At 39.9% G+C, this 25,482-nt stretch overlaps 1 protein-coding gene across 2 annotated transcripts in view; it reads right to left on the bottom strand.

Moving 5' to 3' along the window:
• Abca13 (ATP binding cassette subfamily A member 13) overlaps nt 1–25,482 on the bottom strand; it is a 433,105-nt gene that overhangs the window by 26,997 nt on the left and 380,626 nt on the right. For both annotated transcript variants that reach the window (XM_021210848.2, XM_029545204.1), the window contains 2 exons: nt 22,536–22,639; nt 14,649–14,741 (listed from right to left, as the gene is read on the bottom strand). In XM_021210848.2, coding sequence (XP_021066507.1) covers nt 14,649–14,741; nt 22,536–22,639 — 197 coding nt within the window. The remainder of the gene's footprint in view (nt 1–14,648; nt 14,742–22,535; nt 22,640–25,482) is intronic.

Consider the following 25,482-nt stretch of genomic DNA (forward strand, 5'->3'; position numbering starts at 1 on the left):
AAGCTGGAAAGAACCCAGATGTCCCTCAACAGAGGAATGGATACAGAAAATGTGGTACATTTACACAATGGAATACTACTCAGCTATTAAAAACAATGGCTTCATGCAAATTCTCAGGCAAATGGATAGAACTTGAAAATATCATCCTGCGTTTGGTAACACAGTTACAAAAGAACATACATGATATGTACTCACTAATAAGTGGATATCAGGAAAAGAGCGTGGGATATTTACAATAAAATTCACAGACCACATGAAACTCAAGACGAAGACCAAAGTGTGGATGCTTCAGTGCTTCTTAGAAGGGGAAACAAAATACTCACAGGAGGAAATATAGAGACGAAGTGTGGAGCAGAGACTGAAGAAAAGGCCATCCAGAGACTGTACCACCTAGGGATCCATCCCATATACAATCACCAAACCCAGATGCTATTTTGGATGCTGAAAAGTGCTTGCTATCTCCGGGGAGGCTCTGCCAGATCCTGACAAATACAGAGGCAGATGCTCACAGCCAACCATTGGACTGCACACGGAGTCCCCAATGGAGGAGTTAGAGAAGGGACTGAAGGAGCTGAAGGGGTTTGCAGCTCCATGGAGGACCAACAGTGTCAACCAGCCAGATCTCCTAGAGCTCCTGGGGACTGAACCACCAACCAAAGAGTACAGGCTCTGGTCGCATATGTAGCAGACATTACTGGGAGGGGCGGCCCTTGGGCCTGAGGTTATTAGATGCCCCAGTGTAGGGGAATGCCATGGTAGGGGAGCACCCTCATAGAGGCAGGGGGGAGGTGAGAAGGGGTAGAGAGTTTCTGAAGGGGAGACCTGGAAAGGGGAAAACATTTGAAATGTAAATAAAAAAATATCCAGTGAAGAAAAAGAAAGAAAAAAAAACAGATCAAGGTGAATGGAAGAAGGGGAAACCTTACTCACTATTGTATTTATATTGATACAGTCCCTATCTAATCAGTATAGAGTTTTCTCAAAGGGGCAAGAATAGACTTTCTATATGATCCAGCTCCACCACTCATCATGCTATTTCCTAGCGTGATGCCAAGATGTCAACCTGACACAGGCTAGAGGTGTTTGGAAGGATGGCATCTCAATTGAGAAAATGCTCTAAATGCACTAAAGTGGCCTGCCATCAAGCCTGTGAGGTATTTTCTTTATTGGTGATTGATATAGGAGGGTCCTTCCCATTATGGGTAGTGCTAAACCGGAGGTCCTGGATAGTCTGAGAACGTAGGCAGACGAAGCCGTGGGGAACAAGTTGGTACGCTGTGTTCTTCTACGGCCCCGGCTTCAGTTGCTATCGCCTGGTTCCAGCTTTGAGTTCCTGACCCGACTGTCTTTGTTGATAAAATATGATGTTGAAGAAGAAGTAAAAGAAATCCTTCATCCTCAAGTTGCTTTTGATTGTGATGTTTTATCACAATAATGGAAAACTTATAACAGCATATAGTCAAAGGGTTATCTGTATCCCAAGACAGTGATGCCTATATACCCATATTCATAACTGCTCTACTCATTATAGTTAGAAACTGAATCAACATATGTGTCTATTGACTTATAAACTAATGATAAAATGTGGTACATAAACACAATTAAGTTTCATCAGCTGTAAAAAAAATTAGATTATAAAATGTGCAGGTAAATTGATGGAACTAGAAATTATACTTGGTGAGGTAACATAAGCCAAGAAAACGAATTCCTCTCTGTTCTCTCTAATATGAAGATCCTATCTTTTCAGTTATAGATCTCTGTATTTAAATTGGAATATTTGTCCATAGAATCCAGGAAGCGAAAAAAGAATCATAGAGGAGTTGAGGTGGGAATAATGGTGGGAATGAAGTGGCGAAAATGTAGTGGGTGCAAAAATAGAGGAGGACACACCGGGCATAAAATGGCTTAGGTAAGACTGATAAGGGTATGGGTAGTGGTGGGGGTAAACATCCTAAAAATGCCTCCAAAAGCCATATAGAAGCCTAATACTTTATAATATAACAATAATTGAAAGTATTAAAATATTAAACTATGAACTGAGGAAGTACCATCCTTCATAGACTAGCACTATCATTCCCAGAAGCGATGGGTTTTTATATAAACCCTCCAGTGCCGAGTGCAGGATACCTTCCATGAGCTATTCAGAGACATCCCAGGGGCTCCTATAAGAAGAGTATGTATTGTATCACTCTTGGTTGACCACAAATGGTAAGATCATCACTGAAAACACTGCACAGAAATCTAGTTAGAAGTGTGTTGAGAAATACTCCCTTTTGACTAGCATTGAAAGTGCCCAAGACACTATGCAGACTTCTAGGAGAGAAAATGCACTAGTAGTCTCAACCTGCTGTATATTATGTAGAGAAAATGCACCAGCAGTCTCAACCTGCTGTAGATTATGCATGCAGGCAACCCCAGCTTAACAGCCGCATATGCCCACTGGTGCAGTAGTAGCACAAATGCATTGATGGTCATCTACCTCCTTATGATTGGATTATAAACCTGTACCAGGAAAGGAAATACATATATACTATAAACACTATAAACATTGGCAAAAGTCTATACCTGAGGAGGTCATAGTCCTAAGGCAGGAAACACAGTACCTTTCCCCTCTAACTAGACATTAGAAAACTTTCTTCAAAATGTTTCTGTGCATAGAATAGTACTGTTCTTTTCTTTCTTTCTTTCTGAGACTCATGTCTGGTATCAGTGAAGAGTATAAGTGAATATTGAGCTCTCCATGCTTGGAAACATCTCAGGAAAAGGAATGGAAACAATATGGTTAGAGGATTAGGAGACGTTCCCTGCATCCAGATGGGAACAACCTTTGGTATCATGAACACATCGTAGCAATGGATACCTGCACAACTGTACAAGACTGGGCCCTGCAACAGCATACCATCATGGATAGGGGAAACATCACCCGGTTTAATATCCATTTGAAGAGCTCTTGACTATTACTAGCTGGTGCCCATGGGGGTATCATTTTCTTCAGTGGTGTAGCCTCTAGGTAGACAAGTTGAGGGGAAGAAGATATTCAGAGGAAAACGAATAGAGAGAACAGGGAACCGGGATGAATAAAGTCACAGCACATTGGTATGCGTGTAAAACTACCAAAAAATTTAAAGAGACAAGTTTACAGGGCTTAAAATAGTTGTTGTAGATTAGACTTTGCTGAGAGCACAGAAGGTGAAAGTTGACGACACAGGACATCCTTTTGAAAGACATTGTACAATTAACAAGGCGAGTGTGTTGCACTTATTTCCCAACCTAGTACAAGCTGCTAAGATGTATATTTTACATTGGTGAATTGTATGATATGGGAACTATATCTCAAGAAGGCTTTGGGTTGCATAGATGGCTCAGTGTTTAAGAAAAGTGGTTGCTCTTACACAAAGACTCAAGTTTAGTTCTCTATGCATTCAAGGAGATCATAACTATTTGTAATGCCAGTTCTAGAGGATCTGATGGCATCTTCTGGCCTCCTCACTCACAGCAATGTATATCATACATACATATATGCACACACACAGGCAAAATCCTGCCACATAAAATAGAAATAATAAATAAATCTCTCAAAGAAAAAAATTGCTAAGTATAGCTCAAAGACAGATGCTAAAAAGCCACAAAAGATGGGCATAAGTTTATGAAATTGCCAAAAAATGTTTGAATAGTAGAAGATTGTAAATAGAACAATGGGTCATGATTTCTGATATTCATGACTTTTGCAAGGAACTATGTGATATTCTCCCACTAGGGGCAGGATTCCTGATCATCGAAGGCCTAGCCTTATGACTTCCTTTTGCCTAATGGACAGTAACAGGCAGGTATGTTATGACCAAAGGCCTGGTCTTCCTGTATACATTGTCCACCCTTTCTTGTGCCTCAAGCTTCCTTAATTTCACAAGGCAATTAGATGCAGGTGAGTGGAACCATATCCCAATTGTGCCCTGCCTGGCCAGCCATCCTCAAGAAATCTGAAGCATTTCTATAACAAGGTCTAATTGCCCCTATTTTCTTAATGTCTTTATTAAAATGGAACTCAAAATAAAATTTTGTGAATTTTTTTTAATTATGAAAAAGAAAAGGTGAAGGATTCATACAGTTTCATACAAATAAATTGGAGGATGATAGGCAGGACCCAGAGTGAATACATCTTTCCAATCCCAATTTGAATTTACATTAAACCTGTAATATAGCTCTGACCTAATAGAAATACATCTTTTAGGCTGAAGTGCATTGTGTTGTGCTTTTACTGTATTTCCAATCAGGAATCACAATCCTACAGTGTGGAGCTGAGTTTTCGTAGCAGTTTTGCAGTCTGCATTGCACGTTAACTCACGGCAGGCCAGAGGTACATCTGCGTTGAATGTGGCTTTCCAGCTGAGAAGGTGACAGCAGAATATTGCCAAGGCTGTGTTAGCAATTAGGGCTGAATCACACACCTGATAGTGCCTGTGCAGGCCTGCTTCTAAAAGCAGCAAGTAAGAGCGGATAACACACTGCTTTGAGAGACAGCAGGCAGCATCCTGTCTGGGGATAAATGGGACCTGAGTAAAAATATTTACTGAGGATACTGATTATTGTTATTAATACCCAGTGTGCATTACACCAGACACAGCCCCTTGCTTGGAGGGCCGCCTCCAATCAATGCCACAGTCACTGCAACTCAGACAGAATTCCTTGTTAAGCAAAGGCTTCTTATATGCTGGGGACCATTCATTCATTCATTCATCCACTCATTCATTCTTCATGTCTTTATTCACTCATTCATGTCTTCAGCGAATACTTGCAATCTATGTGACCTACCTAGCTTTATCCAAAATTAAGAAGAGGTAAACAAAGGTAAACGTATACCCCACAGTATTATAAACACAGGCAGAAAACAACAGGTAAACAAATGAACACTATTTAATGTGTAGTCTGTCTAGGTCCTGTTGTGGGACACAGATAACCTAAAACAGCAAGGATGTTTGTAGGCTTAATTTCTGGATTCTGGCTGCTTCAGAAAATTTTGGTCCTCTCAGTGAATTTATACTTCTCTACTTAGGTCTCTTTGGCTACAGCACGCCACAGTGCAACCTGGGTAATGTGGTATTTTCCTGGTAATGACACTGTTCCCTTCCAGGTTTTCCTGCTCTGTGAATGGGTGGGGTGTGCTCCAGAAACTTTCCTGCAGAGAATGAGAGCAAAGTACGAGAGAGAGAGAGAGAGAGAGAGAGAGAGAGAGAGAGAGAGAGAGAGAGAGAGAGAGACACCTAAGTTTGTCTTGGGGATGAACCTTAAAGAGTAGAAGCCCTGCTCCCTCAGATTGGAGCAAGGCCAGTGTGTCTTCCAAATTTATTTTCAAAATAATATAAATGTTTATCACTGTCCACATTGAATAAAATAATCACTTTTAGGGTATGTTAGCAGTTTCAAATTTATATTCTTTGAATATAAAATAAATAAATAATAAACGATCTTAATGTGAATCTTATTTCACTGTATCATGCTACTGCCCCAAAGGAGTTATTTCTGTGTTTAAAAGCAAATAAGCTATTTTTTTTTTTCAGAAAATACAACAGGAAGGGAAAACCACAAGAGTATCTCATAACTGTCATGACATTTGTGCTAATGGCATTGGTTAACACAAAGTTCTGTTTTACATGTACTTTATGCATACACACATGAATGCCCAATACACATATGCATATATACATATATACTATATATTTCAGTGTAGGTAAAGTCACATAAGAATATGAAAGTGGCACAGAAAGAAATTCATAATCAAGAGCCTGAGATTCAAAATAGTTTCTCTTGATAGCAATTCTGTTTTGAGCCAACTGCTTTGTTCTTTTGGCTGGATTTTTCTCTATTATAATAATAATTGCCCATATCATAAGAATTATCTGGGCTAGTGCTTCTGAAACATTTAGCAGCTAACCTATGGCTCTGCAGGGTACGGTGCTGACCTCACATAACTTCAGAGTATGTAAACCCTGGTCCAGCACTCTGATGAGCTAAGAAGAAGCACTGAGCACCTGGCTTTTGTTGTTATCCCTGCTGCTGTAAGAGAAAGAAGCCATAAATTAATCTCAATAGTCCTCCTTCATTATGAACCATGCCAGGTACTTACTAAGGCCTACCAATGAGCATCCAGTACCTAGAATCCCTCTCTCCTCACATGTCCATTTCTCTATTGACATCAGTATCTTTCCATTGCTCAAGTTTCCTATGGCCAGTCTGCTGTAGTGCTGTCTTGCCTTCACTCCCCTATTCTCAGCACTGTCTATGCTTTGTCAAATTTAGTTCATTGTATTTGGTATCTAGCTAGAGCACAGAAATAGCTGTCACCACTATTTTCTTGATGGCCAACCCTCTTTTCATTGCTTCCACTGGTTTTCCCATTCTAACCTTAGAACTATAGCTTTCCATTTGGAGAATTGATCTACACATTTTCCTGGATTGCCACACCAATCAACGTCTACACCATTTATACTCAAGCCATTAAGAACATGACTCATGCTGTATTTTCTTATGGCTCTCTCTGATGCACATTTGGTCTAGATGCCTTCTTGCCCACAAAGCTGCTCATAGAAACCCTTCCATAATGCAATTTATGTGCATTCTGGCCTTTCTTCACTCCTAGATCCCATGCAAGGAAACTTTCTGATTTTCATTGTTCTGTCCACTCCATATATAATAGACCTCATGTCCTACTTATCACTCAGTCTCCAGCCCTGCACAAATGTGCCATGGTATTTTCTGATTTGAAGTGAGATGCATCTTATAGCATGATGACTGCCAGTCTCTCAGAGCTGCGCCACAGCATAGCATGTGCTCAGTCCTGTGTCTGAAGACACTACTGTCTTTCTGAAGTAGGAATCATGTCACCATCTCTGATAAAGGAGGCTAACAAATATTTGTTCACTCACAGGAACCACAGTGAATCTGAGTCCCCAGCCAAAATATCCATACATCTAAGCTGTCACAGGCCCCAGTCATGTGCCCCAACATCAGTCTGCTCTGTTTGTAATGAAAACCATTGAAAAACAAAAGCAGTGCATTCCCCTTTGGTAAAGTGACAGCTTGTGATGACATTTTTCATAATCTGAATTTCAAAGAGTAGAGGTGTCCCACCAGAATTCCCAGCATGAGCAAGGCATGAGGCTGTGAATCTCTTCCCGGGTGATTAGGCTCGAACAACTTAATTTTGTTCATGCAACATGATGTTGTGAAAACAAATGAGATGCGGCATGATTCAGCTACTGTAAAGACACACTGAGGATGCAAGGCCACCTGTCTCTTCTTTAATGGCACGGTTTCTAGTAAAGAGAGTTAACTGTGGATTACTTGAAGCAACTGAAGTATACGATGCTTTAAACCACAGCAAAGCACTTGAGAGTGGCATTCTGTAGTGCATGAATGCATAGCTCCCCATCACAGCACAAGCCATTGTGAATGCTCATGTAGCAACTTCGGTCCCCATCTGTGAAACTGACATAAGTTTATTGAATGATCTCTCTCACATTTAAGTGAGACAGTTCATTATTTGGTGATGGGGTCTTAATCTGGGCTTTTATGTTTATAGTGAGATTTTATAAAAGCATTAAATCAAAGTCACCACAATGGAGCATATGGTGTCACATAAGGTGGTATATTAATTTGCAGCTTCTCAGACAGTCAGAACTTGTAAGCTCAGAGAAATACCATTCTTCCTAGTTTTGAAAAGAAAATCTACCAAAATTCTTTTTTTGTTTGTTTGTTTTTTTTCGAGACAGTATTTCTCTGTGTAGCCCTCACTGTCCTGGAACTCACTCTGTAGACCATGCTGGCCTCGAACTCAGAAATCCTCCTGCCTCTGGCTCCCAAGCGCTGGGATTAAAGGTGTGTGCCACCACACCCAGCAACATTCTTACAGAAGACTATATTCCATGTTACATGACTAGCAAGCATACTTAGAGTGGTAACAATTCCCAGTTTGAAAGCTCAAGATGATAAAAATTCTCACATTCATAAGGATTTTCTTTAGTTTTTTAAAAACCTTTGTTATAACTAAACAACCTTCATTTTCCTTCTCCCAGGTCAGGAGTTGGTCCAGTATACTTCAGATTGTAAAGTTCACTGTCAGAAGCACACTGTTTTTTTTTCCTTCCTGAGGGGACTGTTTATGACTCGTCTTAAGTCTTCTTCAGTCAGTTCCAAGGCCAGAAAAAGAAGCAGGTGCAGCCTGCAGCTGTTGCTGGCTCCCTAAAGATGCATTATGAATCTGCTCGGTGAAGGCAGCTACCAGGGCTGTCAGGACTGCGCAAGGTATAACACTCAGAAGATTGCAGAATGAATCCCTAACTGCCTGAGACAAAATTATCAGTACCCAAAGAGGGTAACATGAACACGCACACACATGCACACGTGCCCACGCGTATTCACACATGTGAGAGTGTGCATGTACAATAGAGAGATGGAGACAGAGGCAGAACTTGCTCATAAAACTGTGTCCACAATACAGAAGAAATACATTCTGCTGCAAGGGTGTTGGTGGATTTTCTTTTCAAAGCTAGAGTAGTTCTTCTCTTTAAGCTCACAAGCTCTGAGTGTTTGAAAAGTTGAAAATTGATACTCACCTTATGTGACACTATATGCTTCATTGTGGTGACTTTGACTATACAGGGCTGTTCAGAATCATGGCAATGATCACAAAGACTTCTTGACCAAAGATTACAGGGGTTGGAGAGAAGAGAAGAGCAGGGAAGAAAGCAAAGTCTGTGGGGAGGAAAGCATGCAGCTTTCCCTATGAGCCCTCACCCCTGCAATGTACTGTAAATCTGTCTGGAAGTCATTGCCTGTGTATGAAAGGATCCTCCCATCTCCACTGCTCTCAATCCTGGGATTGAGAGTAGTCAGTACTAAGCAAAATCAGGAAGACTCAAGAGAACTCCTTAAAGTGATTTCTACCAGCAGGATCCCATTGTTGGTTCCTTTTAATTGAAATAATGGAGTGTATTAGTTACTGTTCTGTTGCTGTGACCAAAAACAGCTTACCGAAGGAAGAATTTGTTTAGCACATGATTCCAGAGGGATAAGAGTCCATCATGGCTGGGGGGTGGAGGCACAGAATCAAAAGGCAGAAGCAGGAAGCTGAGAGATCACTTGACAATCACATAAAAGAAGTAGAAAGAGAGACAGATCATGAAATGGGGTGAGGCTATAAACTCTCAAAGTCCTTAGCCCCAACTGAGTACTTTCCATTAAGTTTCTGTTACCTAACCTTCCCAAACAGTACTGCCAACAGAGGATCACATGTGTAAATACATGAGCTTATGAGGGACATTTATTATTCAATTCACCATAGAGCTTCACCATACAATTTTTAAATTTGAACTTGGTTGGATCTCAGCTCTTAAGTGCAAACACCACTTTTAAGACATCTTGAATTTCAAATAACCAGACACCCCAGATGTTCCAGGGAACTAAACCACCAACCGGAGAATACACATGGAGGGACTGATGGCTCCAGCTGCATATGTAGCAGAGGATGACCTTATCTAGCATGATGGGATGCCCTTGGTCCTGTGAAGGCTAGATGCCCCAGCAGAGGAGAATACTAAGGCAGTGAGGAGGAAGTACGTGGGGGGGGGGGATGTCAGATCAGCAGGGGGAGGGGGCTGGGATGGGGAAACCAGGAAAGAGGAAAATATTTGAAATATAAACAAATAAAATATCCAATAAAATATTTTTTAAAAAACATCTAGATTTTTCAGACTCTAAGGTTTAAGTTATTCTTTTATCTACCCACAAGTATCATAGAATACACTTAGAAAAGTATACCATGAAAGCTCAGAGAACAACACAGTTGCACAACAGCAGTATTTAGGAAATCAGGGATGGGTGATTTCCATGAACCACATCTGCTAATGAACCAAAGCTCAAACATTTTAGAACCATGGATGTTCCTCTTGGTATATCTTTCCTGTATATTCCGAAACCAAGGCTTCTAGCACAGGTTGTCACTGTGCTAGAACAAAATTAAGTAACACAGATGCTGAGGATAAAGTAATGCTGAGATAAAGATAAAGAGCAAAGCTTGTGTTCTCCCGGAACATGCCAGCTGCAAGTTGTAAGATTCAAGGAAATTAAACTTGATCAAGTAGGTCACTTGGGAGGGAAAGGGGATCATGTACTAAAGGTAAAAAGGAGGCCAACTCTACCAAAAGTAGGCAAAGGCACCAGGGGGAAATGATGAGCATCAGCAAGGCCAGAGAAACGGGGGAGGAAGACTGGCCCTAAGCATCTGGGATGGAACTATGAGTAGTCACTGGTGAGCAGTGGTCCAGGAGAGAGTACAAGTCATAGCCCAAGATGGATTTAAAAGAGCACAAAGAACCCTTCAAGAAACCCTGGCTAAGAGTGCACAGTCCTTTGGCTTCAGGCTGTGTCCTTAAATCACACATAAGGGCTACACTAGGGTGCACTTCTCATAAGGACCCTAGAGGCTCTGCAAAGCAAGGTCAGCCCAGGCCACAAAAGATAAACCTGTGGTAAAAAAAAAAAAAAAAAAAAAGACATCCATCTGTTTCTTTCTCCTGACACGATCTCTTCTCCTCTCAGCTAAGGAGTAAGGAAGGGTAGGAACCATTGCCCAATCCTCTTCTGGAAATCTAAGTCCTCATCCTCCCAATTTGATGCACCTAAATTTGTATGTTTTATGAGAACATGGAATAAAGAACACGACACAGCCAAAGTCAGCCTGAAGCAGGCCCCTGGGAGATGTTTGTCAATGGTTTTATTTTGTTCTGTGACAGTTGGGTGGGGCTGCTGCAAGGGCTCTGGGTCCTTTGAAGCATCTTACACACATAAGGCAACTTCACATAAAAAGGAATTGTTTGATCTATGAGAAAAGCAATGCCATTTGAGCAACTCTAGTAAAGGCCCCAAAGCCCACAGCTCTCCCAGGAAGATTCAGCACAGCCATCTTAAGTTTATTCTGCCAAGGACTTCCTTTCATGGCAACTTTGAAATATATATATTTTTTTCTACTTGCACTCCTATTCTGATTCCCCAGTCACAGGTTTTAACCAATGAAATCTAATATTTAATCTTCCGTTTGACATTTGTTTCTATTCTTCTATTCTTCAAGGCACGAGAGACATCCACATTCTTAACACTCAAAGTACTCTTCCTGCTCAGATTGCCACAGTGTGTAGGATGTCTAGGGTACATGCCCCCAAGAGCCCGTGTGATGTCACCTGGCATACATGAGCTTCAAACTGAGTACTAAAATGGATATAGGCAGTCAGGCAACCTGCAGACCTTTTGCTAAGGAAGTTATTAAATGTCAAAAACGAAATAGCTTTATATTTACTGAAAACCCTCATGTCGATAACATTTCCTAAATTATAACTTGGGTAAAAACTAACATCTGAATAAAAATAAGAGCTTGCTTTCCACACACCCCCTTGTTTGGGGGATCTCCTACTGCCCTTTCTTCTGGGTCCTTTGCCACAGGCAATGGTCATCGTTACACAGAGCTCTGTGTGAGTGGCTCTAAATCTAGAACCACAGTTTCTGGTGCTACAACTCCATTAGGAATACATGTTGCAAATGATGGTATTCAGAACGGTGCTGAGGTGACAGTCACTACTATAAGAAATATTACACTACACCTAGCAATGGAGGGGCAGTCCAGGACCTCTGCAAAGCCTGAGCATCATGACTTCCTCTGTACATTATCACCAGGGACCATCATAGGATCATAGGACCCCCGAAGCTTAGCTTCATAGGATCCTGGGACAGATCATTATTTTCCTTTTGTGTGTTCTGATACTACAGTAAGGGAGGGGACGCTTACTAGTTCTAGATAAACTTTCCCTCCAGGAGTAGTACTTTAAAGAAAGCATTCCTCCTATAAATTTATTTCATAAAGGAAACCAACTGATGCAGTGCCCACCATCCCATTGCCTTCCAACTGGGACTTCATAACTAGGCTATCATTCATCTGCTCTTTAAAATAGGGTCCCCACATACCTAATTATTTATGCCCATAGTCTGTGTAATCCTATGCCCAATTGAACCGTGTCACTTGATTCCAATAGAAACATTGGAGGTCCTTGTGTACATTTTTTTCCTAATGTAATTAACTATTTATAGAATGACATTCATGGTCTCCCACATGGTCTGTGTGGCTCCTAATTGGAGAAACTTGAGTAATACATTATCTTTTCAAGGTATTGGTTCCTGATCTGTAGAACTTTTAAAGCTGCGAAAAAAAGAAAAAGTCTGGTCTGAGTAAACAACAGGGTGAGCCTCAGGTACTAGACAGCTGCAGTAGAAGAATGGGTATGTATTCTCGGGGGACCATCTCTGATTATTGGGTGCATGTGGCCTGTGCTTAGATCCTAGATCAAAAAGCTGTACATACATGGTAGGAGGGACAATCAGGATAGCAATGGGACCCTATGTATAGGAAACTTGACCCAAAATACTAACACAGAACCGGCAGCAAAGTCATTGCCACCAACTGAGGCAGGAAGATATCTGTACCTGGGATCTGCCCCTACAGAGTCAGGAAAGTGGACTAGGAATGAGAAGAGTGAGCTCCTTGCTCCTTGCATGAAGCTACCAAAACCTAAGTCCCTACATCGGTTCCTCTTTCCATGTCAGTTTCCCATGGTGTTACTGACTCCAAGGTACAGACATCCAGGAGCAATTTCTTATGGTTTTATCACAATAGTATTTGCATGTGTTTATTTCTTATAGCCTTATTTGTTATCAAAGAACATAAATTGCATTCTTACAAACTGTATTAACTTTCATATTCTAGTGGCTATACCACAAACCAGGTTTTGTTGAATAAATTTTATAATTTATATTCCCCAGGAATTCAGCCTCAACCTTCAACTTACATTCTCAGGGCCAAACTTTAGAATGGGAAGATAATTATAAGACTGCAGATGGTTTCAGTTAGTGGATGGCTCTTCCTATGAGCATCTTCCCTCTGACATTTGTTGCCAACTTTAGCAGAGAAGCAAAAGGTAGGCAGCTGGACTTGAATTAATAAATCACCTGAGGATCTGAACAGGCTATAAAGCTTTATACAAGCATTCATAAAGGTTACAGAGTGTGAAGTGTTATTTTTTTCTGATGCTACTTAATAAAGGTTATCAGAGCACATAGCAACAATAGTTTCTAACAGGTTTATCTGCCAAATGATTAGCCACAAGCATAAGAAAGAGCAAGGTGGACCCTTCCTATATCACAGTGCTCACTTGAAGCTACTAGAAACATGTCACCCACCCCTTGTATGCTCTTTTCATCCTGAGTGGTAATGGTTTTCAGAGTTACACATTATATATGTGTGCATACACATCTAGCAGGTACATAAAGCTGCCAAGAATTTGCATTAGTCCAACCTACAAAATATTAAATGAAAGTAAAAAGATGTGTCAACATGGAAGACTAAATTACTCCACAGACAGAAGGATATGAGGAAAGCAGGGAGGAACTGGGGGTGGGGATAGAGGAAGAGGAAACTGTAATTAGGATGTATTGTGTGATAAACTATTTTCAATAAAAAAGGGGGAAAGACTACATTTATCTCTATAAAAATTATGATTAAATAAATTAAAGAAGATTAGAAAATCATTCAATGGATCAGTACAGGTGGCACAGAAGCCAGGACCTCCTACCATGCTACCAGAATACTAAAGTATGGATCCCAGCACCCACACTGGATGCTCATCCAAACCTGCAAATCCAATTCAAACCCAAACCCAAATCCAAGGGGTCCAACATACCTTGCAGTCTCTGTAGACACCTGCACACACCCTTACATGCACATGTTCATACACCCTTACAGATATGTGCACATGCTCAAACACAGAGAGAGAGAGAGAGAGAGAGAGAGAGAGAGAGAGAGAGAGAGAGAGAGAGAGAGAAGAGAGAAGAAAGAAAAGAAAAGAAAAGAAAAGAAAAGAAAAGAAAAGAAAAAGAAAAAGAAAAAGAAAAAGAAAAAGAACATCATTTAAGGCATTCTAAAAGACAAGAGTTGTAATAAGTGTTCACAGAAACCCATCAGAAAATAATTAAGTTTCCATGGAGTAAATGAAAGGAAAAAATGAAGAGATGATTAGTAAGGGGAGAAATCTAACAGATTCATAAACACAGAAAAAAGCCTTTAGTTCTTCATCAGCCGTGAAAAGGAGGAACCACAATGTCCCTCTTGCCCTCCTGTGTGGTCAGACACCTTTCTAAGCATACATTTGATGGAAAGTAGGCATGCTGACACTGGCTGTGGGCAAGGTGCATAGCAATACCAGCTTTTGATGAAGCACTCCGTGAGCAAGGAGGTCATTTTTCCTCTAGGCTTAATCTGGACCCTTCAATCATCTTCTCTTTACAATTTTTTTTCAAAACAATGAGGGCTCAGTGCCTTCTGGGAAAAAGGAAGCAAAATGTTTTAAGGAAACTACCTGGGAACTTGTGTGTCTTTGACTTGTTAATTATAGTTATTTTAACTGGCCCTGAGCTTCCTGGGACCTTTATCCACTACTGAATGCCAGGAGAAATAAATTGGACCAAACAGTTTGGAAAGAGGCCGTGTTACAACAGGGCATCATGCTGCTGGATTGACAAGAAACACTGAAACAGACAAAGAGACTCAATACCTGTTCTTGATGTGCTGGGGGGGCCCGAGACACCTGAAGCTGCCATCCACCATTATGGCCAGCCGAGTACACAGAGCCTCGCACTCTTCCATGCTGTGAGGAAGTAAACAAATAGAAATGAGCTGTGTCCTAAAGGTGTGAACCTTGTTCAAGTTTCAAACATTAAAAAAAAAAAAAAAAAAAAAAAAAAACCACAATATTAGCATTGGCCCAAATTATGGAACTTTTACTATAGAACACTCATGAAAAAGAAATAATGTGTTTTGCTAAGGTTTTATTGAAGTGGCCAATTATATCATAGAATTCTTGGCATGTCTATGTGCCTGGAAGAATAATCAGTAATAAAAAATGCAGGAGAGAACTATTTACAATCCTCAAAACTATGAAATACATGTGTAAGAGATGTTAACAACATGTGGTTTCTTTAAAAAGAGAAATATGTAACTTCATTGACAAGCAGACATGAAATCTTAAGTTAATAGAATCAATAACAAAGGAAAGGATGAATATTTCAAAAATGAGAAACATAATCTGAAAATGAATAAAATATGGGTCCCCTTATTCATTATCCATCACAAAGGGGTCAGCTTGGGAACCATATGAACATAAACAACAAAATGAAATCGTCAGTTCTATTTACATATTTGTGCAGACATATACATAATATGTGTATCAATAATAATCAAAGAAAAAGAACCTATTGATCTGAGAGTCACAAGGTGACATGAGAGGGGCTGGAGGACAGCTATGTGGGAATGGCCGGAGGAAGGAGAGGGAAGGTGGAAAGTGATGCTGTTCTATTTTAATAAAATAATATATAAAAATTTGGAAGAATATATTTCATTAAAGTAGGATCTGCAATTTTAAAAAAGTTTTATATTTTAATAGGATGTAAAAGATGATATAAAATACTAGAAATAAACTTTTACTTTGTTATCATAATTTATTTAAATTATAAGATTATTTTAATATTAGTATAGCATTATAAAGATTTATAATTCATAACTATTATAACCATGAGTTATAAATTATTATATACATATGCAATTTGATGCAAATCAAAATGCAATCACCCCCATAGAAGTGAAAACTTAACTTAGAATTACTTAGAGAAAGGAAACTGTGAAAAAAGTTGTAAGGGAAGATTGCACTATAATGATTTGTTACAAAGATGAAGCACACTAAATTCATACCAATCAAATGGCATTAGAACAAAAGATGTCCAAGCATATGATAGGTAGTAGAAATAGAGAAGTGATTAAGTATGGGGATGCACTTTCTAAACATAACAATGTAGAAGAAATTCTGGAAGAGACAGAAGGTGTATGTACTTGACAATTCAAAATCCCGGTCTTCTAACAAGAGTGTCAGAACCCGATGAACTAGCATTTAAAAGACATTGCAGAATATTCACTCTTGAATGGGATGTCTACATTATACCCATTGCCCAAGGTTTGGGAATCATTGTAGGGCTGAGGTCAGAGCCAGAGGTTGTCAGTGTCTTGAAGGAAACAGCATCTTCTAGACAAAAAAGGGCAGATGCACATATCAACTCACAGTGACTACAGCAGCATGCAGAAAACTTGCAAAAGCCCAAGCCAGACAAAAATCCCAGCAAGGAGGGGAAAGGTAGTCATTAAGCCCTACTCCTAGTCAATAGGATCCTTCAATGATGTAACCTGAGCAAGTCAACTATGCTCTAGTGGGTAGCCAGACTCCCGCAAACAATATAGACAGAACAAACCAGACTTTCTGGGTTAAATAGAATTGGGGACACAAAGTTGGACAGGTAAGGAAGGTGAAGGGGTATCTGGGAGGATCTGAAGGAAGAATATAATCATATCCATTGTCTGGAATTCTCAGAGAATTAAGAAAATTAAAAATCTAATTTAGTACACTAAATAGTTACTAAACAAAAAATAAATCAACAGACCATAAGCTATCCAATCGTAAGTTCTGCATTGTAAAACAGATGTCCTCTCCCTTTTAGTCCATTTCAAGTGAAAAAATGAGTTGTCAAATCAATAAAGTGTGTAGTTGATTACAGATATTTCCTTCAGAAATTCAAAATGGGTCATCTCATATATAGACAGTGGAATAAAAATGCCATGCATCTTGAAAATTATATTTGGCAATGATTCATTTTCTAGGAACTGGGAAATGCAAACTGTGAGTTATATAACCACTTATTTATGATACCTCTAGTGAGGACAGCTGCTGGGAGCCTGAGGACATCCCTGCCCCATAGAGACCTCAACTCGGGTCTGCTCTTTCCTTGACTACTCCACAGGAAGGAATTTCAGGGGAATCAGGGTGAAGTGAAATAGAAAGTTTATTAAGAACACGGGGAGGTACACAGACAAATCTGTTCATACTGAAAACCTCACAGGCTTCTCTAGAGAGTCCTGCTTAAGCATCTCGCACTTTAACGTGTTTCTGTGGCTTTTAAAGCTGCACTACTCAACAGTCATTTACGAAAGTTTACCACTATAAGCAAAGCTTAAAAATTAATCCAAGTTTGACTTTAACATGTGTTTAACAGGTTTCTGATTGTGTTGTGGGAAGAAGACCAAGTCATGCCTGTGTTACTTTCTTAAATGTACTCTGGACAAACAGATGTCTATGTCATTATAAGTATGAGTTCCAACCTCAAAGTGAAAGCCTTAGCAGGCTTAAGTGGATTGTATCACATTTTGAACACATGAACTCTGTAGCATATTGGTCTAAGAAAACCTGAGCATAAAGCTCAGGGCAAGGAATTTGAGTTTTGTTTTGTTTTGTTTTGTTTTGTTTTGTTTTGTTTTGTTTTGTTTTGTTTTTCTAATAGAAAGACTATAGATAGCCTGAAAATTGTAACAGTAAAATCAACCATGGGCCATTTATTTTAAAAACAAAGTAAGCATGCACTTTCCTGCCTGGATGGTCATTCTGTTTGGTACAGATACGTGGTGAGCTGAGACTGTGATTTAAAGCATTATACTGGAACTTTGGCATCAGCATTGAGTATGTGAGGAGAAAGCTGAATGTCCTTACTCTCCCTTTTCTGCCCCATGTTTTCCCAAGATGTTGTGTGTTAAGGAATATATGGAGGAAAACATTGCATAAAAATCACAGAATTGATTTCCTGACCCTCTGTGAACAGAAATATGTAGCAGTGGGGCATAGGGAACTGGGGGTAGCCACTAGAAAGTCCCAGATGCTGGGGAAGCAAGAGGCTCCCAGGACTCAACAACAATGACTTTAGCTGAAATACCCAACAAAGAGGAGACAGAACCTGGAGAGATCACCTCCAGTAAATAGGCGCAGGTCTGAGTTGAGGGATGGGGTCACCCACTCATCTCAAAATTGTTAACCCAGAAATGTTCCTGTGCAAAGGAAAGACAGGGACAAAAAGTGGAGCAGAAACTGAAGGAAAGACCATCTAGAGATTGCCCAACCTAGGGATCCATCCATCTCAGACACCAAACCCTAACTCTATTGCTGATGCCAAGAAGTGCTTGCTGATAGGAGCCTGGTATGGCTGTTTCCCTGAGAGTTTCTACCAGCACCTGACCAATATAAATGAGCATACTCACAGCCAACCATCTTACTAAGCCCAGAGACCCCAATGGAAGAGTTACTGGAAGGACTAAAGGAGCTAAAGGGGATATTGCAACCCCACACCAAGAACAATAGCAACTAACTGAACCACTCAGAGATCCCAGTGACTAAACCACCAACAGAAGAGTATACAAGGAGGGAGGGAGGACTCCAGATACATACGTAGCAGGGTTTGGCCTTTTATGACATCAAAGGGAGAGGAGGCCTTTGGTCCTATGGAAACTTGATGCCCTAGCATAGAGGGATTCTAGAGCTGTGAGGTGGGAGTGAGTGAGTGGGTGGAGGAGCAGTCTCATACACTAGGCAAAGGGTAGAGGAAGGATGGGATATGGGATGGGGGATTGTGGAGGGGTAACTGAGAAGGGAGATATCATTTGAAATGTAAACAAGCAAAATGATTGAGAAAAAAAAGAAATCACAGAATCATGCAAGCCTCCCTCGTCTTCATTCTAATTGAGTCATTCATGTCTTTATATTTATGAATAGGGAGAAATCTAAGAGAAATCAATCTGTATATATGCAAATGTATAATATTGATGTGAAAGCAAATGAATAGAAGAATATAGGAGAGATATTGCAATGATTTATGGTCTTTTGAGAGACTCGATCATAATAACTACATATATATTATGAGAAATATAAAGATTTTTTCATCATGGATTTTAAGTCCCAAGCCTTGTGCCAGCAACAGATGTAAACAGAGTCAGTGTATCAGTGGGCAGTTGCTAAAACTCCAGAGCAAAGTGAACATCTAGGGCGAGAATATGCACTCATTATTATAAAGTCAAATAATTATCAAATATATTTGTTTCAGCAAAATTTTTCATTGGGAAGAGAAACAAAAAAACAAAAACTCAGCTGTGGTACTTCTGGCTACATCTGAGTGGGGGAAATAATTGAATAATTATCTCCAAAGCCAGCTACAAAACAGGGCATATTTAAGAAAACAGCCATTTCAGAACTCCAGGAATGGACCAAAGGCACTTAGCTATGTAACTCTGTGAGGTCGATGCCAAAAAGCCACTGCACAGTGAGAAGATAATAATCTGTACCTGCAAGTTATGGGCCACTAAGCTCCCTGCCCAGATTCATCAACAGGCCACTTAGGGCCAGAGAGGGAAGGCCAGGAGATGAACTGAAGAACTCACCAGAAACCTCCACCCAATTTCAAGAAGGGAGAAGGAAGAACCAGAGGATTTGCACACCAATAGAAACAATCAAGTCTTGGAATAAATTTCAGGGGAGGAAAATGAAACAAAACAGAGACAAATATTACATTAAAATATGGTAATAACTGCAAAATTATTTTCAGTATGTATAGATACAATGTTATCTAATGTGTCCATTCTTCAATAAAAAGGGTACGGGGATAATAGACTATACTGCCTTTACCATTCTCTGTTATAGGTAATCCACATCCTTCTAGTAAATTCTCAGTGATAGAAATCACAAGGAACTCTTTGCCAAGCTTAACCTAGTTAAATTCAAAAGGAGCAAAGGAAGAAACTAGGAAAATTTCTAAAATATTGAAAATTAAAGAACATTTCTAAAGAAACCATATATCAGGAGCCAATCACAGAGGAGACTGAGAAACATTTTGGCTGAAACAGAACTTCAGTAGGGGAAGAAAGAAGCTGGTGATGTGACCAGGTTTGTTGGTAGAGCCTCTCTGAAAGGCCTGGAATTGAGACAGTGCTGTGTGCTGTGTGCAGGAGCATATTCCAGCAAGGAAGAGGAAGACAATCAACAATAAATCTCCAATAATGCAACGCGAAGTGAGTCATTTCCCTACAAAAGCAGTTCTAGAACAATTGACTCTTCAAATGCATGAAAGTAAGTTGAGACTCTTCCCATGTACTATACATAGAATAGCTTTAAGTATAGCAAAGACTATTAAAACCTAACAGTCTTATCCTGTCTTTGAACAAATATTCTCGTGAATTCAGGGCAAAATGTTCTTAGCTAGAATTTTGAAGTACAAAGCTTAAAAACACAGAGCAGTTAGAATTAATCAAAAACTTTAACTATTTATATTTTCAGTGACAGACACAGACTGAGAAAAAATATTTTAAAATTATGTATCCAAAGAGAGACCTTAACACAGAATCTAATACTCACTATGTATAACCTTTTCAAACTAAATACAGTATAAATACAAGTTCACACACACACACACACACACACACACACACACACACACACACACACAAAGAGCTGATGCTATGGGCCTTGTGGTAAAGGTCTATAATCCCAGCGACTTGGGAGGCTAAGACAGGAGGAACCCAATATAAATCCATCCTGAACTAGAAAGGAAATTGAAAGCCATCCTTAACAACTTTGATGATTTGCCTCAAAAGAAAAGGTAAGTGAGGGATGGGGGTATAGTTCACTAAAACACTTTCCTAGTATGTATGAGACTCGATGTTCAATTTTATTACCACCAAAGAAAAAAGGAGATTCTTCTCAAGTCAAACATCAGCTCACTGCACAGTCTAACAGTCGAGCTACTTGGCATTTACTCAAAAGGTCTGAAAAACATCCACATAAAAACCTGCTCATGGATGTTTATAACAGCTTTACCCGTAATTACCCAAACTTGTCAGTAATCAAAGCGTCTGTCAGTACGTGAGCAGATAAATAAACTGCAGCACAGCCAGACAATAGAATATTGCTTGCTGTTGAAAGGCAATGGGCTTGCAAACCAGGAGAAAACGTGAGGGAAATCAGGAAAGAAGCCAGCCTTGAAAGGCTTGTATGGGATTCCAGATGTGTGACTTCTGGAAAAGGTACAACTGTATAAGCAGTAAAGTGTCTGTTTGTCAGAGGTCAGGCAAAGGAAGCATGAACAGGGGACCTGGAGAACTTTCCAGGCAATGTAGGATGCTAAGGATGGATTTTGAGACTGAACATTTTTCCAAAGCCATGGAATGCCCAAAACCAAGAGGAAAGGTACTATACGCATGGATTCAGATGATGATATTGTGTGTCTATGAGGGTTTACTTACTATAGCAAATGTCCCACTCTAGACAAGTATTGATAAATGTGTCCACATGTTATGGGTGTGGCTGCACAGTTAATCACTTTACATTTGTTTATTTTTATTTATTATATTTGTGTGTGCATTCTTGTTGTTGTTGTTGTCTGTATGCGACTATGGGTACATGCATGCTTATGGAGGTCAGCAGACAGCTTTTAGGAGTTGTTTTTCTCCTTCAACACTGGCTTTGGGAAATCAAACTTGGATCTTCAGAGTTCCCAGCTAATGCTTTTACCCACTGAGCTATAGGGCCAGCCCCATTTCTAAAAGTATTAATCACGATTAATCATCACTATCCGGCAAGGATAAGAAAGGAACATACTAGCAGAAGATGGCCTAGTCGGCCATCATTGGGAAGAGAGGCCCCTTGTTTGGTCCTGCAAACTCTATATGACCCAGTACAGGGGAACACCAGGGCCAAGAAGTGGGAGTGGGTAGGTAGGGGAGCAGGGCAAGGGGAGGGTATAGGGGACTCTCAGGATAGCATTTGAAATGTAAATGAAGAAAATATCTAATAAAAATTTGAAAATATAAAAATAAGAAAGGAACATGCTGTCATATCCTGTAATCTAGGTAAACATTATATACTCTATAAATGAAAGTGATCAGATACAAATCTGTACATGTCATATAATTCTATCAATATGAAATGCCCATAAAAGTCAAATTTCAGATCTTAACAGTTCTTGACACCTTATTCATAGCATATTTTAGTTATACATGGAAGTAAATCAAGCCTAAATTTATAATCTTTTTCATTTCATCTTCAGGGTTGTCATTATCCAAATGCTATCGCTCTCCATGTAATGGTTACATGAAATCTAAATCTACATTTGTATTGCTGTATGGCACATAAGTGTTTCATTAAACTAAGAGGGGAACCCTAGTGGAGAATTTCAAATATAAAATTAATTCTGTAATAAGATCGAGTAATCCAGCATGCGTTTCAGATGGCTTACAGTGAAAACAGGGTGACCCTGGGTAGAAAGGAATTGGACATCCTTAAGAAGAACAGCCTCACCTAGGCAATCCCAGCTAGGGTGGATCTATGGACACAGATCACTGAAAGTCTCCAGTTCTAATTCTGTTCCTGTATAGAGGTTGGCTACCTGGCATAACCTCTTTGTCTCCATCACCGAAAGGGCTGTTGGGACTGAAGACTAATGAAGGCTTTTCCCTTCCATTCTCTGGGTGACCTCATTGCTACCAAACCTTGCTCAGAAATTAGCAATCAGAAGGGACAGCTCACCTGTGAGAGGTCAGCACTGCAGCACAGCCATCCCGAACCTCTTGTGTTATTGTTTGCCAGAGGTACCGCTTAGAGCAGGGGTCCATTCCAGAGCTGGGTTCATCCTAAGAGGAAGAAAACACACAGTGTTGGTCATTTGGTCAATACAAAAAGGAATGGACATCTACTGTCCCACGAGAATAGACCCTGGCTGGGAGGAAACCCTCATTTCGATCCTAACAGGGAACTCTGCATTGGCTTCCCGTCCCTCCTTCACAATGAAGAAGGAAGTGAAGCGATACATATGAGTTCCTGGATCCTCCACTACTGCAGAGGGCCACACAAGAGGTCTTAATTATTGCAACTAGTTACAGTCCTTCATATTATACCTTAATCATTGAGGTCTTGAACTCTGGAAAACTTTTGGTGAAGCTAGAAGCAGCAAAGACTAGACCAGACTATCCATGCTATAGAGCCTCCATTAAACCCCTTTAAACAGTATGTAAGGGTCAGATACTCTGTAAACCTCAGTTGCTCTTTGCCTTGGTATATGCCTGAGGGTATGGCTACAGAGAACCAACAGAGAAACCTTCACAAACAGCCATCATGTCTTTGTACGATGAGAATACACAGGAATGAATATATGGGAAACTGCCTCAAGAAAAGAACCAGAGAGCTCTTAGCCCTGCCCTACTTCTATGGGCTGGGAAAAAAAAAAACATATCACCCTAAAAACTTGCACATACCTGCCAGGAAGAGCCAAGTTTGTGTGTGTACATATAGAATGTCCCCAGAATCATTCACCTGACTGACTGGTGAAGGTTTCCCTCCAAAAAGTAGTTATCAAGACAGTCCTGTGAGATGACTGCTTCAGATCTGACATAGCAAGGTGAGAGTCCATGCAGCTATGATGCCACCAGATGCACACAGTAAATTTCCAGTAACAACTTTGGTGTAACAAAGAATGGTGACATGGGTGAGAAGACTGGAGATTGTCATCTTCAAAAAACTTGGTAAGACACAAGTAATTGCAACTAGGAAAGTCAAGAGAATCAGAAAAAAACATATGAACAAAACAGAAGTTGGGAAGGAGATGAAAATGAGGTACAAGGAGCTGATGGTAATTCTGAAGCAGGAAAATCAAAAGAAAAATGATAAGAGTAACAGAGTATTTACTGCAGACTGGATTTGGCCAATGTAAGAGTCATAAACAGGGGCTATTTAAAATTATCTACTCATAGTAGCAAGGGGAAAAGACAGGCGAGCAGTGAAAAAGCACTCCTGGGGAAAACAACTGTTCTTAGGCATTACTGGAGCAAAGGTAAATTAGGGGAGTCAAAACAGATTGATGATGGAGAGAGCAACCACATGGCAGCCAGCAGGTCCACCCATGTGTACACAGCCAAAGGCAATGAGATGAGAATGGTGGCATGTAGGCATGCACTAACACATCTACTGAATCCGTATTCACATCAGTGTGTGAAAGTACCCAACATCAGATGCATGGATCCAAGGTGAGAGACTCTCGAGAAGGCACATAAGACACAGGTGCTTTGAAGCAAGGTACATAAAATAATAATAATAATAATAATAATAATAATAATAATAATAATACAGCAGGTTCCCGGACATGAAGTGGGAATTACAGTGTGAAAGGAAAGGAAGGAGGAGAAGAAATGCTAAAGATGTTTGAAAAAGGACAAAGGAAATATTATTTTATGCTTACACTCCCTTTTTTAATGGATATGACACAAGGGGTGATATGCTACCCTAAGAGCCATTAAACTATCTAACAAAGCATCAGCAGGGTCAGGCAATGGGAAACTTTCTTGCTTGCTTCCTAGAACTTAAAATAAGACGCTCTTGCCAAAAACAATGCAAAAACGTTGGGCAGGACTTGGAGGAAGCAAGATGGAATGCTCCTCCCTGAAGACCAGCACTCACAGTATCAGAAGGTGCTCTGTAAGTCAACAAGAAAGGAATGCAATCAGCAGTCTTACCCAAATGTAAAGCTTAGAACCTCATTAATGACTAGCCTGATCAGATAGCCCCAGGGACACAATAGTGCCACTGTCATCTGTTTAATTATACTTAAGTTATTTATTCAGGCCTGCCATTTGAAACCTATCCAGTCATTCATAGCTAGATACAACAGAGCCCCTAAAAGAGAACATGCTACTGCCGTTTTCTTAAACCAATATAATTTTTCATTGTATTCTACATATTTATCTGCAGCCAAACTTTTGGCTACTTTGTGTATTCTCTCTTCCACCCTTCTCTATCTCTCTTTTTCTTCCCTTTCAACCCCCTAACATTACGTGAGAGAGAAAAAAGGATAGACAAAAACAGGACAAGTTTGATCTTCACCATCAGAATATCTAATTTCTTCTTATTATCTCTTTGCATATGACTACTTGACAAACCACAACCAACATTATCCAACCACCAATTGGCCAAACAACCCCTTCGCCGAGATCTAGCATTTATATATCTTCTGAAAAGTCCCCAAACATCACATACTCTCAGAAACTATCTGCATCTGGTAAATTCATGCCCCTGTTAGAGCACAAGACAAATCATAGTCACTTCCTATAAAGTAGCCCTATATTCTAACACCTGGGATTGAAACAAAAACATTTCCATAATATTTTTGTGCTTTTTAAAGGATCAAAAATTCTCACTACATTTATCCTTACATTCACAGATAAGTATAACTCTTACCTTTTGACAAAAATAAAAGAAAAAAACATATTTTCCCAACAGATGGAGACATTAGTGACCAGGATATAGTTATCTCAGTTGATACATCCAACCTATACATTAGGAACATCACATTTGAGGGGAGGAAAGGTTATAAGGACAAGAAGACCTAATATCCTGCTGTCATATAATGTCTTTTAGAAATACAGGTAAGTTGCACCCATGAAATCTTAACAGAGTGGTTGCTTATATATAAGGACCTCAGCAC

The sequence above is a fragment of the Mus pahari genome, chromosome 13 (assembly GCF_900095145.1).
Source record: "Mus pahari chromosome 13, PAHARI_EIJ_v1.1, whole genome shotgun sequence".
Lineage (NCBI taxonomy): Eukaryota > Metazoa > Chordata > Mammalia > Rodentia > Muridae > Mus > Mus pahari.